We start from the raw sequence: 18,804 nt of genomic DNA, 5'->3' as shown, positions 1-18,804 counted from the left end.
TGAAACTAGAGAAAACCTCCAGAATCCCCACCTCTCGGCGCAGGCACGTTATGACTTCTCTGTTCAATCTAACTTCTGCCACTTTGCCCAGACCTTTTAGTTCCTCCACTGACTTTTACAAGCAAAGCTGACACCCTTTTCCCTGAGTATGGTATCGAAAATTTAGACCATAGATTCATAGAAGGTTCATACCTTTTTAAAAACATTTGTTCAGCACCCCGCTGTCTGCACAAAGAGCTTCTGGGGGCTGCTGTGGGGAAACACACTCTAATTGCACAAGGCCAGGATTCCCCCCATGGGGCCAGAGTTGTCTTTCCAAACCACTAAACGTGCCCAAAGCCGTGTCCACCTTGCTCTCCCCAGTGCTGCTCCCAACTCCCAAACTGCGAGCATTCAAGTTTAGGATTGTGTTCCCGTGACTTTCCAAGAGAATTGATGGCAAGTCAATATCTGTCCCCAAGATTAAATTGTCATTAAGGACAAGTCCCTCTTACCAAGGTGGCCAGCTGGAATCTAAAGGGTAGACAGGATTTGACTTTGCGTCTCTGGCTCTTTAACTGGAGGTTGGGGGTTCCTGTGGTGCCGGCCCCTAGAGACTTTCTTTGTAAACCTCATCTTCTGAATTTAGCATTAGGACATCAGATAGTCTCTGTGACAACTTCTCTCCTTTGGGTGGAGGGCATCACTTGACCTCTTCTGCCCTCAGCTTCAGAGATGCACTGTGACCCCAGATAGGAGAAACCCAGCCCAGGATCCCAAGTGGCTGACTTCTGTCACAAATGAGGTTTTCACTTCATTTATTTACAGGGAATTATGGTCAGTTTTGCTCTTTTGCTGCCTTGACAATTCTGTATATGGAGTTTTAATTGTAAGATTACAGTAATGATGCTTGATAGAAGTACCACATTGTATCTGAAAATTGTTCAGCTTGTACCATCTATGCAGAGTTTGTAAGCCCCTTATTTCTGTAACCTGTGACTACCCTAGTCTTTCATATTCATAAAGCTGCCAGAATCACAGAGGTCTTTTCAAAATAAGCCAGGTCTGCACCTCAGAGTGAGCAGGTGTGGTGGAGTGTTGTCTCCTCAGCTGGCAGGGGCCATGTTGTGTTTAAATCTGCACAAAGATGAATGTGGTGTCAATACTTGCTGTTGTCTTAAGGACCTGTTTAAATGGGGGAAAGCGAATTTATTCTGTTTAAGCAAAAAAGTCAAGCAAATCATTGGAAGAGCCAGTTCCCTGAGCAGAGCAGGCACACCAAGGCTAGCCCTCTCCTGACTGGGAAGAGACAGCCCAAAGTGAACAGAATGGCAGACAAACCCAAATATCGTCTCCCGGCCTATCTTATTTCTGATCGTTTGCATGAGGGACCATTTCAACAATCCATGAAATTTCTAAATTCAGAGCTCAAAACCACTCCAAAATGATAAAAACAAATTTGAGGATACAATCGTTTTGGGTCAGAAGAAGTAGATACGATAGGGGATTAATATCTTACATAGATGTTGTATGTACCGTTTTGTATTATGAAATATTCAATAAAAGTTGAAGTCCTCCAAAGATATCTCACATCCCCTCTTACGGGCTTGCAGACTTCTTCTGGAGGTTCAGAGCAGAGGTCCTGCTATGTCGGGAGCACCCTAGAGCCGCAGGCTGGCTGAATGTGACTGCAGCCCAGGAGCGTTGGAACCAGGGGTAGACACGCGCCTTGGGGAACTTCCCACACCAATCCCCTCGTTTTGCAGTGATGACATTTCTGGCTGAGGCCCTGCTGGGAACTGAGGGAGAGCACGGCACTGCCTCAGAACTTACCCATGGATGTCAGCACTTTCCAGAAGATTCCCACATTGTCCTATGCCTTATGCCCCCTGACCAAAGCTGGTAGACATCCTCGAAGAGCACCAGACCCAGGCCGCCTCTAGACTGTCCTGTCTGGTCTGGGCTTGTGGTTTGGGTGGGAATTAATCCACTTCTGCCATGATGTATGCTCCCAACCTAGCCACACAGGGCTCAGGGACCTCTTTAGGGAAAGACAGGGTGCAGATCTGCTGGGCTGAGGGCTGAGGCCCAAGGGAAGGGATTTCTCCTGGGCCAGCACCTGACAGGGCAGGATGTGCATTTCAGAACAAGCCCTGGGCCTCTGGAGGACCCTCCCAGAACCAAGCTAAGCGATGCTCATGGGGAACCTGACGGGTAACCAGCGAGTCTCCTAATGCCAGTGTTTCTCTGATGGGTGTCTCTGTCCACCCAGGGCAGAAATAACCATAAACCTCTTATGGGCAAGGGCTGTGCCACCAGCTCTGCCCCAGCTTCCCTCAGGTGTCTGCCCAGGTGTCCAACGAGTGAGTGAGAGAGGAGTGAGTGAGTATGCAATAATAACAAAATACTTCTCTGCCCTCTTAGGGAATGGCCACTATTTTAAATACAAATGGCACCTGCCAGAAGGTCTTTTGTCCTATGCTGAGGACTGGTAGTTAATTAAAAAGTTGGATAAAGTGCAGAATATCTATATCCCCCCCATATGTTAAGTATTTTAAGTTAAAACATATCAATGTAATTAATTCACCAATCTTCTGGTGTCAATGTGGCCAAGGCCTTTTTTAAAAAATTACAGTTGTACCGATTAAAAATTTGTCTTTCATAATCTACACCCATATTGCCTCATTTATGGGTTCCAGTTTAGATTTATTTGTTAAAGTTAGCTTGAGAACTCAGTGGAGTAATCAGAGTATATGTCATCCTGAATTTTTACATTTTTCTCTAATGCCTTATAATTGTTACACTCACACCTATTTTGACAAGCAGGTTTGCGTCTGTTAGCGCTTCACCTTTACTGAACTTTCCAAAACATTCGATTTATTTCCTATAAAAAACAACTCTTTCTTTTCACCTTTATACCTTATCAGTTTACATAATAATTAAGTTTAGTTATTTAATTTTGAAAACACCAGACAGGAGAAGCTTTGGGAACTACACAGCCATCTCTTGGTAAGCGCAGCACGCCACTTGTGGGGACAGAGGAACACGGGCTGGGGAGAGGTCACCGACCATGAGCAGGCTGTGTGCCGTGGGCGACCCTCAGACACTCACAGCTCCTGAGCTGGCAGAGTGGAGTGTGCAAAGGGAATGTCTATTGTACCTACAACCGTCAAGAATAGTGGAGAAAATCACTCAGATTGGGAGACTCACCAAAGAGGGGACCCAAAGGGCTGTGTTAAGAACATTGAAGGGCCTCTGTCTCTGACTCCTTATTCTGCTTCCTAGATGCCCCCAAACCTCACCGAGCTTGAGCGCATGAGTAACAGGGTGTCACTAGCTCCAGGGTCAAGGTCAGGGCCAGGGTTTCTCACTCACCTCCCAGAACACGAGCCTCACCTCCCCGCTCCTGGCTCCCTTGCCTCACACAGTAAGTGCCAAGGACAGGCATCGACACATGGACAGGAAGGTTGACTTATTAGCCCCCGAGCCCGTATCCTTCTTCTTGCTCTCTCTGGCTCTGCCCTCCTTACCTTCCCTCCTCTTCTCATTTCTGTCTCCACTGTTGTATGGCTACTGGACTCCATACCTGCCACTGTGTTCCTAGATGAGAGAATGGATGCCAGCCAGAGGCCAAACTGGCAATCGAAGCCAGGCCGCCCACACCGAACAAAAAAAGAAAACCGCTAAAGATACTAAGATAGATACATGGCAAAGTCTATGAATTCATGGAAAACCAGGCTACACTTACTGGTCTTAACTGGTCTCATCCGCAGAAGTCACAGTCTCAAAGCTGAAAGGGCCGTCAGCGATCATCCTGACTAATGTCCTTCTTTCACACATAAGGCCAAGTTCTGGAGCCACCCGTGACTCACCAAGGCTACCTGGGGCCCAGCAGGCCTGGAACCCACATCTTGCGAGGTCTCCATCCAGGAGTCCCCGTCGGCCCCACTCATCAGCAGTGGGCTTACTTTGCAAAGTTGGAGGTAAGACGCAGAGCTCTCGAGCCCACACTTTCTGAGGAAGGTTCTTCTAGGTACGTGACCTCTCACCTCCTTCACCATTCTCGAACTGGCTGGTTTCACAAGCTCTGCCTGTGGAAAGGACTGCGGTTACCACTGGTCTTCTCAGTCACATCCCTGCACATACCAGAACTCTCCGTGAGTATAAAAGATGAGCACATGGATAAAGCAAGAGATAAGATTAATGGACTTCTGCAGAAGTACTTGACAGAGTAGGGCAGTCGAGCAAGCAGGGGAAAAATCAACTTTAGGCCATAAGATGGGCGGGGCTCTACATGAAAGCTGCTCGCTAAATCTGAGTCATCAGCTTGACCTAGAGAGAAAAAGCATGGCAAAGCTGTACTGTGTACGTGCTAATGCAAGCATGGGACACTCTGGGGCACTGGGGCCCCCCTTACAGCCACAGCCCCAGCCCCTGGCTGGCCTTACAGCCAGGTGTCACCTGACCTTCTAATAGATTTGACTTCAGGCTCACTCTCCAGTGGAAACACTACACTCGCTTCAGATAGAACACATTTTTAGCTCTTGGAGGTGCCTAAGAAAATAAGTGGGAATAATAACATTCGCTATATTTTGGCTTCTAGTATTCTTTCAACAGGTGGTAGGAAGTGTGAAGTTTAAAAGAAGAGAGCAAAATCCATTCATTTTGCTTAAATTGTGCGGAAAGATTAAGAATGCTGTGTTAGTTTGCTGGAACTGCCATAACAAGGTACCATAGATGGGGTGACTTAGCAACAGAAATTTATTTCCTCACAGTGCTGGAGGCCGGAAGTCTGAGATCATGTGTCAGCAGGGCCGGTTTCTCCTGAGGCCTGTCCTTGGCTTGTAGATGGCCGCCTTCTCTCTGTGTCTTCAATGCTCTTGCATCTGTGTGTTCCTGTGTCCTATCAGATTATAGCCCACCCTAATGACCTCATCTTAAAAACTCCATCTCCAAATACAGTCCCATTTGGAAGTACTGGGGGTTAGGATGTCAACATATGAATTTTGGGGGGACACAATTCATCCCATAACAAATCCTCTGGGGATAGAAATAAGGAACTACTGAGGACAAAAAGACCCTCCACACTCCAGTCCACAGTGATGACGCTTGCTGGGGCAGAAAGGTGGTGGGTAACTAAGGCAGCCGTCACTTTCCAGTCCAGTTAGTTATACGAACACACTGGGGAGGCAGCCAGGTGTGTGGGATGATACAGGTTCTCCAGGCACAGCCCCTCGCTCTCCAGGCCCTGATCAGCTGTGTGACTCAGATATGTCAGTGGCCTTCCTGTGCAATGAGAAGACTTCCGGTCCAGCCCTGCTTACCTTATATGTCCTGCTCTATACTGGACACCTCCACATGTCTGTCTGTCCCAGGGGCACCCAAGCCACTCTCACCTCCAAACTCTATCTTATCCCATATTCTCTATCCTGCAGATGACACCACCATCAACCCAGTCATCCAACCCCAAACCTAGGAGTCTTCCAGACACTTCCCCTAAGCTCTTCTCCCATAGTCTGTCAATCTTCCCTTAACACTTAACACATTGTGTTGTCATTGATTGTAATCATATGTGTCACCTGCTGGTCTACATGATCCATGAGGTTTAGGGGCCATGTGTCCATTATTTGCACTGTGTCCCCAGAGCCTAGGATCATACATGATAAATGTTTGAATTAATAAAGAAATGAGTGTTGGAGATGAGTATTGGCCCAGAGGCAAAATTTTAAATTATGGGAGAAGCAAGGTGTCTGCAGCCTGCTCTTTCTCTTCAGGCCTCTTCCATCTCTCTGAACCTCCCCATCTTCAGGGCGCGTGGCCCTTTATACTTTCAGATTGGGCTAATGAGTGTTTACTGAGACTGAATTTCGGGAATGTGCTGCCTCAGTCAGTTTCTAGCACTTCACACCTCATGCGCAACACATCAGGCATCAGCAAACACACAATCATACACATGTGGAGGGCTCCTTGCTTTCCTGGGACAAGCCACCTCCCACTATCTGTCTCACCGAAGAGCTCCTAGAGGCAATAGAGCATACATCAGGGCTCATTGGAATCAAGCATTTTGGGCGCTGGAAATGCAGTGGACATTTGGCATCCAGGGGAACCAGAGCATCAAAGCCATTAGGGATTCATGTTGCCTGAGGTGAGATCTGACCAGCTTACCATAGTGTCGGGGTCCCTGAGGGTGGCACAGCCTATCCCTGAGCCTGACTGCCCACACATACCAGAGAAACTTCTCAGTCTCTATGCCTGTCTGTCCCATACGCAGTTTACTTGGCAAAATGAGAAAGAAAACTGTAGTGAAAGCTGGACAGTGGTTAACTTGTGGTGTGCGGTGGTGCCAAGGAAGTAACGATTCTCAGTGGAAACATCCTTTCTGGAGAAAGCCAAGAGCCCGTAGGAACATTTGAGTATCTATGAACTTGATTTATGAAACTCTCTGTTCTTCCCACTTAAAATGTCAAGTGATTAAAATTCTTAGAAGTTATCACTAGACCCTTCACCTGCTGGTGGAATCCCCCGGACACCTCCACTTGTGGTGCACCCTTTGTCCACCCCCAGGTAATCAGACTTGGGGACCTCATTCCAGACCCACAGGGCTATCCTGGGCCCTTAGACCCTCCTCTGGACTAAACTCCCACATGGAGGGAAAGGAGACCCTTCAAGTGGGTCACTCTGGCACTTCCATCTCGATATAGAGTAATCTTGATAGGATCTGAAAAACAATCCATGACAGTTAAACTTTCTTTTAACCAGCTAGTGTTTAAAGCAGACTCCTCTTTCTCCTTCTTCCAAGCCTCCCCCTCACAGTGGGGCTCTGAGGTGGTGTGGGGGCTTGGAGCTGGGGAGGGGTCGGGGATGGGCTGAGACTCAGAGAAGAGTGTCTGGGAAGAGGGGTGTTTAGAAATAGGTGGATGTTATGCGTTGGATTTTGTCTCCTAAAAAGATAAGATGAAATCCTAACCCCCAGGACCTGTGAATATGACCCGAATTGGAAACAGGGTCTTTGCAGGTGTAATGAAGTTAGGATAAGGTCCTTAGGGTGGGCCTACTCCAAGATGACTGGTGTCCTTATAAAAAGAGGAAAATACCATGTGAAGACAGAGACGCACAGGGAGAACTCCACGTGAAGATGAAGGCAGAGAACCAGGTGATGCTTCGATAAGCTTAGGAATATCAAAAATTGCCAACAAACCACCAGCAGCTGGGGAGAGGTCTGGAGCAGCTCTCAGCAGCTCTACTCACACCTTGATTTCGGACTTTTAGTCTCCAGAACTGTGAGAAAATAAGTCATTGTTTTAAGCCACACAGTTTATAGTACTTTGTTACAACAACCCTCACAAAAAATACCGCAGGCAAGAGAGTCAAGTGCATCTGAGGATGGCCAGTGGCTCTGAAACTTGAGCATGCAACAGAGTTACCGGGAGGGCTTGTTCAGACAGTGCTGGGCCCCACCCCAGAGTGGCTGGTTCGACAGGTCTGGAGTGTCACCCAGGAATATGCATCTCTTACAGGTCCCCAGGTGGTGTTGATGCTGCTGGTCTGGGAACCACATTTTGAGAACCTCTGCTCTAGGAGACAGGGTGTGGCCTGGGCATTGGAACCTTCTAGCCTCAGTAATCAAGAAATGTACATCCCTGCTGATATGAGCTGTGCCAGCCCACTTAGAAAACTCCAGTAGCACAATCAGTTTTCATTTTAAATGATTTCTTCAGTTTTAAATGTTTTATACATGTGTTGACTCACAAACTCCCACAATCACCCCATGTGGTAGATATAGTCCCTATTTTGACAGACAAGGAAAATGAGGCTCAGGTGGGGGTGTGAATCCTCAGCAGGACTTCCTCCTGACTCCCCAGCTCAGGATTCCACGCTCAGATCCTGGCCATGGGGCATCCCTGGCTGGTTCACCTCTCAGAACTTAGATTTCCCTCATCCTTGTAAATCACATCCATCATGGCCTTGTCGGGGAAGAAAACTGGAAAAGAAAGCCATTCCCATTCATGGGCGGCCAGAGCTGCAAATCAAATGTGCATCACGGCTCTGCTCCCTCTCCCCAACCATTGTTACCACTTCCTGCCGGATCTCATGATCTGGGTCCTCTTTCCTGATCCTCTTTTGTTCCCAAATGCCCTTTGGATATGACTTCCTCCTTCTGGCATCCACCTGCTAGTAGCAAACCGGGCCCTACACGGGTTTGGGCTAAGAAGCCTGGAGTGCAGTGTAGACAGGTTATGAGAAACATTTGAGAGGATGAGCAAGGATTTGTAGCATCCAGAGTCAGATAGGTATCAGCAGCCCAGCTTGCTGAGGAGCCTCCTGGTTCTGGAAGTAGCTTTTGTTGTCACACGTCGTCACAGGGCAGGCTGACAGGCCCCTTCTTCCTCTTCCATGTCCTTTAACAAGTGCTGGCTTAATGCAAACTGGATGGGAGAGTGAGTTTTTAACCCAGGCCAGGTGTGGACACAAACTGCTGGGCACCTATGAGATTCACTCAGAGAGGCCGATGACATAGAGTGCAGAGATAGATCTTTCAGCCGAGGTTCCACACCTTGAATTCCAAATTCTCTAAGCCCTTGAACCCCCAGCCTCGCAGGCTGGAAGCATCTCCACTGTGGGTGCTGGCCATCACATCCCCAGGACTGGTGTTCAGTGCTGGGACCTGTGTGGCCACAGAGGCCCATGGCCATGTGTCTGTAGGTAACCCTGGAGCTAGGGACAGGGGCAGAATGGAGGAAAAGCATGCCCAGGACTTTGACATGAGCCCCTGAGGGCTTTTTGTGGCATGCAATATATCAAACTGCATGAGAGGAATTATCCACATCCACTCAAGCCAGCAAGAACGGACTGAGCACTGACCCTCATTACAGGTGTAATGAGAGCTGTTATGCAAGGGGCAGAGAGAAGGGGGCTCAGTGCAGGCATTTCTCAGGAACTTATAGTCTAGGTACCACCTGGGACAGTCCCCTCTCAAGGGAGCATAGTGTAAAGCTCTACTAGGAAGAGAGTCAAGTGCCAAAAATGTAGTCAGAAATTGCAAGATGCACGAAGCAGATCGTTGGGCACAGAAGGGCATCATGGCGGGGCAGGGAAGGGAGAACTTCACGGATGGCCCCATCAGAGGCTTGAGGGGCAGGGAGAGAGAGAGAAGAATGAGGGGCTGCCCAGGGTGGGGAAAGGTCACTGTGGCTACGAGCAGGGAGGACTGGGGCTCATGCAGCCAAGACAGACATCATCACGCTGGCACTGGTGCTCCCCACACTCTGGCAGGGAGGTGTGTGTTTTATTTTACAAAAGGCAAAATCGCCCAAGTTGAAATGCTCTATACATTGCTTTGAACTCAAGAAGGTGCCACAAAAGGTTTGTTTTGAGCTAATGTAAACAACACTTAAGTGGATAAGCACTTTCTGACATAACACAAAACTAATGAAAAACCGGAGCCCGTTCTTTCTTCCTTTCCCCCATATGGTCCCCAATTACACAGGTGATGTGGGAATGCTTTCTCACTGCGCATGATTCCAACTCCTCAAACAAAAGTTAACACAAAGTCCCTTCATCATCTCTCCTACTCCCCAACCCAGAGGACTCTCAGTCAATAACTTGGTGACCACGTTTTCTGATTTTTCAGGGAAACCTTGTCATTTTCATAAATGTCAACTCTAAGCTTTTACCAATTTTGGTTTAAAAGGTGAAGTATTTTGCTCTTTACCAATTTTGCCTCCCCAATTTTGAAACATAAATCTAAATTACTGATCTAGTACTCAGCCAACGATTCTTTTGGTGGTGTCTAAATTTACTGTGAAAATACTCTTCTCCCAGAAGAAACAGCACATACCCCTGCAGAGATGCAGGAGCTTCGTTGTTATTTATTACGATGCATCAGAGGTGGATTCATCATGAATCTAATGAAGTTCAAGCTTTAGGGCCCCTCGCTTACCATCCCACACTCTATATCTAGCTTTGTATTTATGATTTTATATTCTTTTTCTTAAAGATCCCTCCCTCCCCCAAAATTGTATTAATTTCAGGCCCCCAACCCGAGACCCCTCCCTGGATACAGTTTCAAAGCCAATGACCCATTAGACTTTATTCTCCTCTAAGGGTAGGGAGCCTCCAATCTGGTCGATATTGTCTGTTTCTGAGGAAGCTCTTCCCAGGGAGGAGGAAGAGGAGGATGCTGGTGCTCTGAGTTTTAAAATGCTGAGGAGCCATTTCCTGTAATGTGTAGATGCAAAGAAGTAAATGATGGGGTCAATGCCACAGTTCATGTTCATAAGGGACACGGTAAGCTGAAGGGACACTTCAAAAGCCCTCTGCTCAGGGCAGGATGGCAGGTAGAGCATTTGTCTCACCATGAACTGGATGATGTTGAGATGGTAGGGGCTGAAGCACACAACCACAGCAACCAGCACCGTCAGAGTGAGCGCGCAGGCCCTCCGGTGGTGCCCTTTCTCACTCGTCAGGGGGTTGCCCTGGGCTGTGCCGCACAGCTTCAAGGTGATCTTCATGTAACAAAATAGCATGATCCCCACGGGCCCACAGAAGCTTATAACGCAGGCCACTAGGACAATGGGGGGCAGCCAGAAGACCTCCTTGACACTGACGTACTCCATGCAGGTGATCTTGCCTGCCACAGGCTTGCTCATGGACATCGAGAGCAAGGGCACCGTCTGCAGAGCCGCCAGGGCCCAGACAGCCACACAGACGAGCCTTGCTCGGCTGGCACTGCGGAGCCGGGGGCCCTGTTGGGTGCAGACCACAGCCAGGTAACGGTCCACACTCACGCACGTCATAAGGTAGATGCCCCCATAGGTGTTCACGTAGAATATAAATGCTGTCAGCCTGCAGAGCCCTTCGCCAAAAGGCCAGCTGAAGTCCAGCATGTAATAGGTGATCTTCCCAGGCAGGGCCAGTGTGAACAGTAGATCAGACACTGCTAGGTGGACCAAGTAGACACATGTTGAGTTGATCTTCTTGCCCTTTTGACAGGCAAGGCAAAGGGCGAGGATGTTTCCCAGGGCGCTGAAGATGAAGAGGACTGTGTAGAACAGAGAGAGCATCACGCTGGCCGCCCGGGGTGGGTGGTGAGGAAGGCAGAAGCTGGCATTGTGAGAGATGCTGCTTGGGTCAGCTGTGCTGGAAGTCATGTCATGGAGGTCCTTGGGGAGACTTAATAAACAAACAAACAAACAAAACAATATTGAATCAGTGGAGTTATGCCTCTAGTTAGCAATAATTAATAATTTGCTGAGGCGACATGCACATGAAAAACACATCTCTTTTTAAAAACTTTTTGTTGAAGTGTAACATACTGTTCCAGTTGCTACTGCTGTGTAACAAATTACCCCCAAAATTTAGCAGCTTAAAACATACCTCATTATGCTCACAGCTTTTGGGCAGGACACAGTGGGAATGGCTTCTCTCCGCTCCTCAGTATTAGCAGCCTCAGCTGGAAAGAGTCAACAGCTAAGGGTGACTCAGTGGCAGAGCTGAAGCTATTGGAGATGACTTCACTCTAATGTGTGGCAGCTAATGCTGGCTTTCAGCCAGAGTTTTGGCTAAGACGATCACCTAAAGCATGGGCACACAGGCTCCTCATGAGACACGGGCTTCCTCACAGCATGGCAGCCTAAAGGTAATTAGGTTTCTCACACAGAAGCTTGAGGCTCCGAAAGAAAGTGTCTTATTAACTGGGACAACAGCTCCATGTATTAAAATGTCTCGTATTTTCTGTATTCTGATACACTGACATCTTGCTGCTTTGCTGACCCTGGAGGGATTGCCTCTCCCTGGGTTAGCCCATTCCTTGAGTGTGCTTTTCAAATGCAATCCAACCAATCCAGAGCCACACCCCAACCACCTCGTTATTTGGCTTTCACATTATCTTTCTTCCCTAATCACCCCAAACCCAAGGTCCACACTTCCAGGGGCAGCCCTGTTTCCAGAGCCCGCTGAAATTATTCACACTAACCAATCCTAAGCCTGTTTACCCTGCCTTGCCTGTTCTTTTCCTCAGAAACCACAATAGAGGCTTTGCTCTTATTTCCAACCCTCTCATTCTGTGCCCTCGTGCTTCCTGTGTGGCCCCCTGTGATGTGGTGTGCCCCTTCTTCTTGGGGTCCATGTGTAACTGTCTTTTTCAATGGCAATCGTCTCCTGATCTGTTGGCCTTACTGAACTTCAAATTTTCAATTAATACACTGTATTTTAGAACACTGAATCACCTCTTCTAACCTAGCCTTGGAAGAGTTACATCATCACTCCAACCACCCTCTATCGGTTACAAGTGAGTCACAAGCCCACCCAAAGTCAAGAGAAAGGGACATATAGCCCCCTCCTCTTGATAAGAGGAATGTCGAAGAATTTGCAGCCATTTAAAACCTACAACAAATACACGCGAAAAGTACACAAATTATAAAAGTACAGCTTGACGATTTTCACAACATACACATGCGATTAGCACCCAGATTAGCAAATTCACCTCACCAGCCCCCCAGAAGCTCTCCTTTGTCCCCTCACCCTCTACCTCGACTCAAGGGTAACCGCTACCCTAACTGCTAAGATCACAGCTCAGACTCTGACCTCAGTGCCTCAGGAAGGCTTGACACCGATACTCTGAGCCCAGAGATTTCAATCTGCTCAGAGACTTTGGAGAAACTGCCTGCGGATGGCCCGCTGCCGCTCTGGGAAAGACAGGGGCCTGGGGAGGGGCTGCTCCTCCACTCACCCTGTGCCTTCCAGGTGTCCCCGGGGCTCCCCTGTATCGCCCCCTATTTCTCTCTCTCACACACACACAGACATACACACTTTCGCATACTTGTACTCACACATGCTTTCACGCACACCCTTGTGGAGGTGTGACCTGGCACCCCAGAGTGGGCAGGCTGATGCTGTGGCCCTGGGAACACCCCCCCCCACCCCCACCCCACTGCCATCGAAATTGCTGCCCTGTGGAGTAAGCTCTTCCAGGGAAGAGACCAAGTGCCAGTGCGTTCTAGGAGACCTGCTGGCCCCAACTGAAGAGCAGACTCTTCTTCCTTGTTCCTTCCTTCCCTGAGCAATTTGGTCCTCAGGCCACACTGAACTTAGTGGCATCAAATGAGTTGGGGGCGATGGGGAGAGGGATTCTGTGCAGGAGTCAGCATGGGAGCAGGGCAAGGAGAGCTGTCGTAAGCGGCAAGTTTAGCTCAGGAGAATCTCAGCCACAGGTCAACTCACCTTCCAGAATCAACTTTTCCAGTCACAGAGCAGCTACTTGATGCCTGTTTGAAAGTTGTGGGTCCCTTTTCCTGTTCAGGACTCACAGGGCACTGGGATGGGACCAGCTCCTAAAGAGACCCCCAACCTTTGGCAACTGTCCCCTTTCCCTGAATTTTCTGGCCTCTTCCCCAGGACACATAGGCTGGCAGCCTCACTCTACCAGGCTCTCAGGACCTTGGGCCTTGGGGCTGACCCTGAAGCCCACCTGCTTCCTCAGCTGAGGGTGCCTGTACCCCTCCCTTCGCCGGTGGCACACCACAGTACCCCTCAGGCCCTGAAAAGTTTCACCTCCTCTCTGAAACCTTTCAGCCTCTGCAGAATTAATGAGCCCCTCCAACCTTGGTGCTTGTGCAGCTCTTGATGACAGCTCTCAGGAGGCTTCTCACAGTGATACACTCCTCAGCGAACCTCTGCAGCTTCAACACCCTGGGCCCTGTGGCCTGTGCTAGTCCTCCTTTTCCGGTATTTGGCACAAAACAGGTGCTCTGGACCTACGGTCCCGCTGCAAGCCCCATGCTTCCCCTCCCTGGGACACCCACAGAGGAGAGTGGGCAGGTGCTGTCATGACTGTGAGTCTAGGCAGATCAGACCCGAGTTAGGAGCCCTTGAGAGAGGGGCACACTCTCAGGCCCTCACATCTGCACTACTTCCAGAAGGTTCTGAAGATCACCCCTAGGGTCTGACCCAGTGAGGCCCATCAGCAGGTCTCCCTCAATGAGCCGGGGCTGACGCCGGCCTTCGATCTTTCTATCCTGACCCATCCTTCCGTCCAGACAGGGATCCCAGGCTGGTGAGCTAGGGTCTGATAGAAACGTTCTACCCCACTGACAACAGAAGCAGAAAGAGAGGGTGTGAAGAGCAGCTGCAATCTGAGCCTTTCCTTCAGAGCCCCAGGACCTTGCTCACGCCCTGAGAAGAGTCACCTGTAGTTGACCTACCTCGCTCACCAAGGGCAATGCACAGGGAGCCAGCAGAGCCTTGTCCGGTAGTCAGCTGCCTTCCTAGGTGGCACAGGACATCAAAGTGCCTGTGCACTCTCCTCTCGGCAGGAATTAAATCAGTTTACCACTAGACTCCACGCTCTTCCTCTCTTCAGCTACCCCTGCTGAAAAAAAAACAACAACAGAGTATCAGCCAAAGTAATCTTCCTGCCACAGGACGTGTGCCCTCAGCCACAAGACCTCCCTACCTGGCCTATACCCCACAGCTTCGGAGGAGGGAGGGAAGAAAGTCACTTTGGGAAGCCAGTTTCCTCTCTGTTCCATTTCTATGCCTCTGACAGGCTGGGATTTAAACCATAGATGTGACTATGGAGCCACCAGAGTCAGGAAATTCAAAAGCATCCACCATTCTCCCCCCGCCCCATCCATGACTGGCGGTAGTGAGCTAGGAAAGCAAGAAGTGCCCTCTGGGGACCCTGACAAGCTCCCCCTCTGTGTAGGAGAGTGGAGAGGAGACATGTCAGCAGACGGCTCTCCCACCCCGATCACTCATTCCCAGACCCCTGTGTCTCCAGCATGGCATCCTACGTGCCTCAGTTTCCCCCAGGTTAGAATGTGGAGCAACACACCCTCCTATCTGGCCTGCTACTGACGCAGGCCACGGGACCCAATTTTTCCCAGGTATAAATTGGGCCCTAAAAGATGTCCCTCGAAGCTCATGATCTGTTGGAGAGAAGTTTCGTAAAGAAGCCCTGCCTTACCAAAAGCTTGCCATTAAGGTCCCTCTGAGCACCTCCAAAAGGAATAGCTAATGCAGCTTCCAGAGGTGCTCGACTTATACACGCCTCACAGACCCTAGGGGAACCTTCCTCTGTGCCCTCAAGGCATTTGGGATTATCTTATTAAAAGGTGAGACCTCTATGGCTTAGGAAGGGCAAGACGTTATAAAATACTCCATACATTGCATTCAGTACATGTTTACTAAGTGCCAACTTGAAGCCAGGCACAGCACCGTAAGTACAAGTTTGCGCAGGAAGGAAAAACACTTTCCTCTGCCCTCCTGGGTGTAGTGGCTGGGCCCTGCCAATTAAACTGACAGAAGATAGACGAGCAAGAGAAAAGGCACACACATTTCATTTGATGCTAATAGTTTTAGGAGGCACAGGAGTCTTCCCAGAAAAAGAGTAAGATCCCAAAGAAGTGGTTAAGGCCTAAGAGTTTATATAGCATTTTAACAAATGCAGTAAATTGTGGAGATGTGACAAGACAAAGGAAGGTAAATAGAGGGAGAAATTAACATAGGATAAGGGCCGCTTAGTAAAGTTTGTCATGCAGATTCTTTTCTGTTGGCTCTGGGCTAAGCGCCTCTCAGGTGATGACAAGCTGTTCTTTCTCTAGTATGGGGAGTGAGATACACTGAAAACTTACATCCTGCTTTTAGCCAAATCGAGGGACAATAGAGGACTTTCTTCTTCTATTTCTACTATTTCCTTATTGCCTTCAGCTAAAACTCGCCTTTAGGCCAAAGGGCATGTCCAGGTGGCATATTCTGGTCCCCTTCATGCGTACCTGTGACTGGAAAGTGCGTGGCGGGCCCTCCGCCCATGCTTGGCCTGGAATCTGGCGAATCTCTTGCTAAGTTATCATCTCTTCTGTGTGTGCGTAACCTTATCTAAGTGTAAGCAGTAGCCCCCGCTGGCCACTTCTCTCTGTTCCTCATCCTGTGTTGATTGTCTATAGGGCACACTGGACTTCACATTGTCCTTCTCCAATGGTTTCTCATGCAGGAGTGTTTTATTTCAACCAGATAATGAGTTCCTCAGGGGTAGAAACTGCAGCAGCCTCTTTTATCTAAAAGAGCTGCAAAAGTGGGAGGAATGGGAGACATCACATAGTCCTTGGGAACTTTGAACCCAGATGAGAAAACAATTATGTCTTTATTTTCATTAGGCTCTAACTGAAATGTGGCATTGCAGTTATGGACGTGGGCAGCCGGCCACAGTAGTCTGAAGTGTGACTTTGTCACTGATAGAAATCGCGTATTTTTTCATAGTCCATTACAGGTGATTCAGGTACCTTGAAATACAATGTATGTGCACCACTACCTTGAAATTACAGTTGTTATTAGTTAATAAAGAATGATATGTAACATTATATCAAAAATCTGTTTTTTTAATATTTTGAAAACTGTATTTTAATATGAAAAATTTTTTATAATCTTATGTATTTTACTTTACTCATTTAAAACCATTTTACTCTGACAAGGGGTCCTTAAGCTTCACCTGAGGGGTTCCGTGGGACAAGAAAAGATGGAGAACCCTTGAGCTAGTCTAACATTTTTGTCATCCAAGTGAGGGAGCTGAGGCAAAGCATTTCCCAAAGCCTCCTGGCTCATCCATCCATTGAGACAGGATCGGAGCCCTGGTCTCCTGTTCTTTTTCAGGGCTCTCCCCACAATGCAGTGCCTTTAAATCCCTCTACCTCATTTCCACTCAACACCAAACACATCACGACTCAACAAATATTGGTTTCCAAAGGCTGAGATTTGGACCTGAGCTGTGACTTCCTGACCTGTTAACTACCCTGACTCCTTCTCAAGGTGGCTTGACAAACTGCCTTCCTCTTAATCCATTTGTTATCTTGTACCTGATCCTGGATAGAGCACAGTGGCTCTCCTGCTCATACAGGCCCAGGAAACCAATAATAGTAACAGTAACAATAATGGCACCTGTAAGTGAAAACCTACTCTGCACTAGTCACGCTTAGCTTTATTTATTTATACCTCGCTTCATCCACAAAAAGGCATTAGTATCCCCATTTCATAGAAGAGAAAAATGAGGTTCAGAAAAGTTAAAGTGATTTGTCTAAGGCCGTACAGTCAATTGCGTCAAAAATTCAGGTTCTTTTGATGGGTTCAATTACAAGGATGCACCTGGGGCCATAGGTAGGGAGGTGGCGAAGGAATAATGTCTCCCAGATTTAAAGGACAAAATGACTGTGTGCTGCTCTTCCTGGGGTGGGTGGCGCCCCTGCAGCTACGGCTGCTGATGTCTGAGCTTGATGACCACCCTGGGTGTTACCCAGAAAGCAGCTTCAGAAAGGCACTAATTTCTAACCTAATCTGTGCCTGCCCAAGAGAAACAGCCATGGCACCCCTATCTCATCTTTGTGGTTTGCACGTCTGTGTTCCGCAAGCGTCTTCAGCCCCAAGCATAAGCAGTGTGGCACGGTGTGGTTTAGTTCAGGGTACAGCTGTCCTCTGGGTGGGGGGATCTGTGAAGCCAATGCTTTCCCATCCCCTTTTTAATAATGAGGAGGGAAAGGACTGGGAGTGGGTACAGATGTATTTGTTTCTTTTTTTTTTTATCTGTCAATTCATCGATAGGACTTCTAGACACTTGAATAACGTATCTGTTCGCTCATCCATACTGAATGTCTGCATGATATTGAACTTCCAGAACTAGCTGGGGATACAACAGTGACAGAACCCTTCTTCTGATAAAGCGGACAGATAAGCAGACAGGCAAGACATCTACAGAGACAGACGCGACGGAGACAGCAAGTTCAGGGAACGAAGGGAACACCCAGAAGGAGGCTCTTCCTGGTTCTGAGTAGTAAGGGAGGTTTTCCTAGGGATGAATCATAAGGACAATTTGTCAAACATTTCCTGCCACTGAAGCAGAGGGAAAGAGAGTGGGGACTTGTACACTGGATCTTTGTGTCACTTTCATTCATATTTCATTGACCCACATAAGTCACATGGCCACACCTAACTTCAAGAAGATAAGGAAGTGAAATCCTGCTGTGTACTGGGGAGAAACACCAGGAAACCACACCACTAACTGTGTCTGTCTCCAACGAAACCAAGACTCATGTGTCCAGCTACCCAAAGGCCACCGCCTGGGCACACTGGGTCAGGGCAACTCCTCGGACCCATTCTTCCTCCTGGACTGGCCCATCTCCACGAACACACCCTACAGCCACCTGCACACACCTCCCACCCTCTCCTTCAATGCACCATACACCCAAGTCTCTCCCACAACATGCTCGAAGCAGTTGGCCATAGTCTAGGCTTTGCCATCCCTCTCCAGGAAGACAACCACGCAACCACGGCTTCTCGTTTCCCAGTCTTGGCTCTCGGCCTTGACACTCCAGTCCACTCTACATGCTCCATACCATGGTAAGAATGAGTTAGCTAAAATACGCAGTGGCCCTACTTTTCTTTTAGGACGTGATCCTAACCCCATGACTTGGCATTTCCTACTGTCTCTGCCTGGAAGGCACTCCCCCACCTCCACCTATCCTGTCAAGTCAGCTTAACTGCTCCTTACTCAAGACAGCTCTGGTGTTGCCTCCTGCAGGCAGTCTGCCTCGCCCGTCCCCAGCCCCCACCTCATGCAGATGCTCCTCTTCAGACCTCCCATGACATCCCATTCCTCTCTATATTCATGTACGCTGTAAAGGACTACCGTTTGTCTGATTGTGAGCCAGTGCAGGAAGTGATGAGCTGCCACATATCTTTGTCTTTCTAGGACCTTACTCAGGGCCTGGCATGGAAGAGGTGCTTAGTAAATGATTACTGAACTCAGCAGCATTGGTGAGATGCTGCTATTCCAAGCCC

The 18,804-nt window shown here is 48.6% G+C and overlaps 1 protein-coding gene across 1 annotated transcript; it reads right to left on the bottom strand.

Annotated features, from left to right (window-relative positions):
* Positions 1-9,427: 9,427 nt before the first annotated feature.
* Positions 9,428-14,294, bottom strand: LOC105294148 (G-protein coupled receptor 183-like). Its single transcript, XM_011363210.2, has 3 exons — positions 14,181-14,294; positions 11,356-11,431; positions 9,428-11,151 (listed from the first exon to the last, which is right to left on the bottom strand). Exons 2-3 carry the CDS (start codon positions 11,358-11,360, stop codon positions 10,062-10,064), a joined length of 1,095 nt encoding a protein of 364 aa, XP_011361512.1. The 5' UTR covers positions 11,361-11,431; positions 14,181-14,294; the 3' UTR covers positions 9,428-10,061.
* Positions 14,295-18,804: the final 4,510 nt, after the last annotated feature.

The sequence above is a fragment of the Pteropus vampyrus genome, unplaced genomic scaffold (genome assembly GCF_000151845.1).
Source record: "Pteropus vampyrus isolate Shadow unplaced genomic scaffold, Pvam_2.0 Scaffold83, whole genome shotgun sequence".
Taxonomy (NCBI): Eukaryota; Metazoa; Chordata; class Mammalia; order Chiroptera; family Pteropodidae; genus Pteropus; species Pteropus vampyrus.
This window is presented reverse-complemented; position numbering and strand designations above follow the sequence as displayed.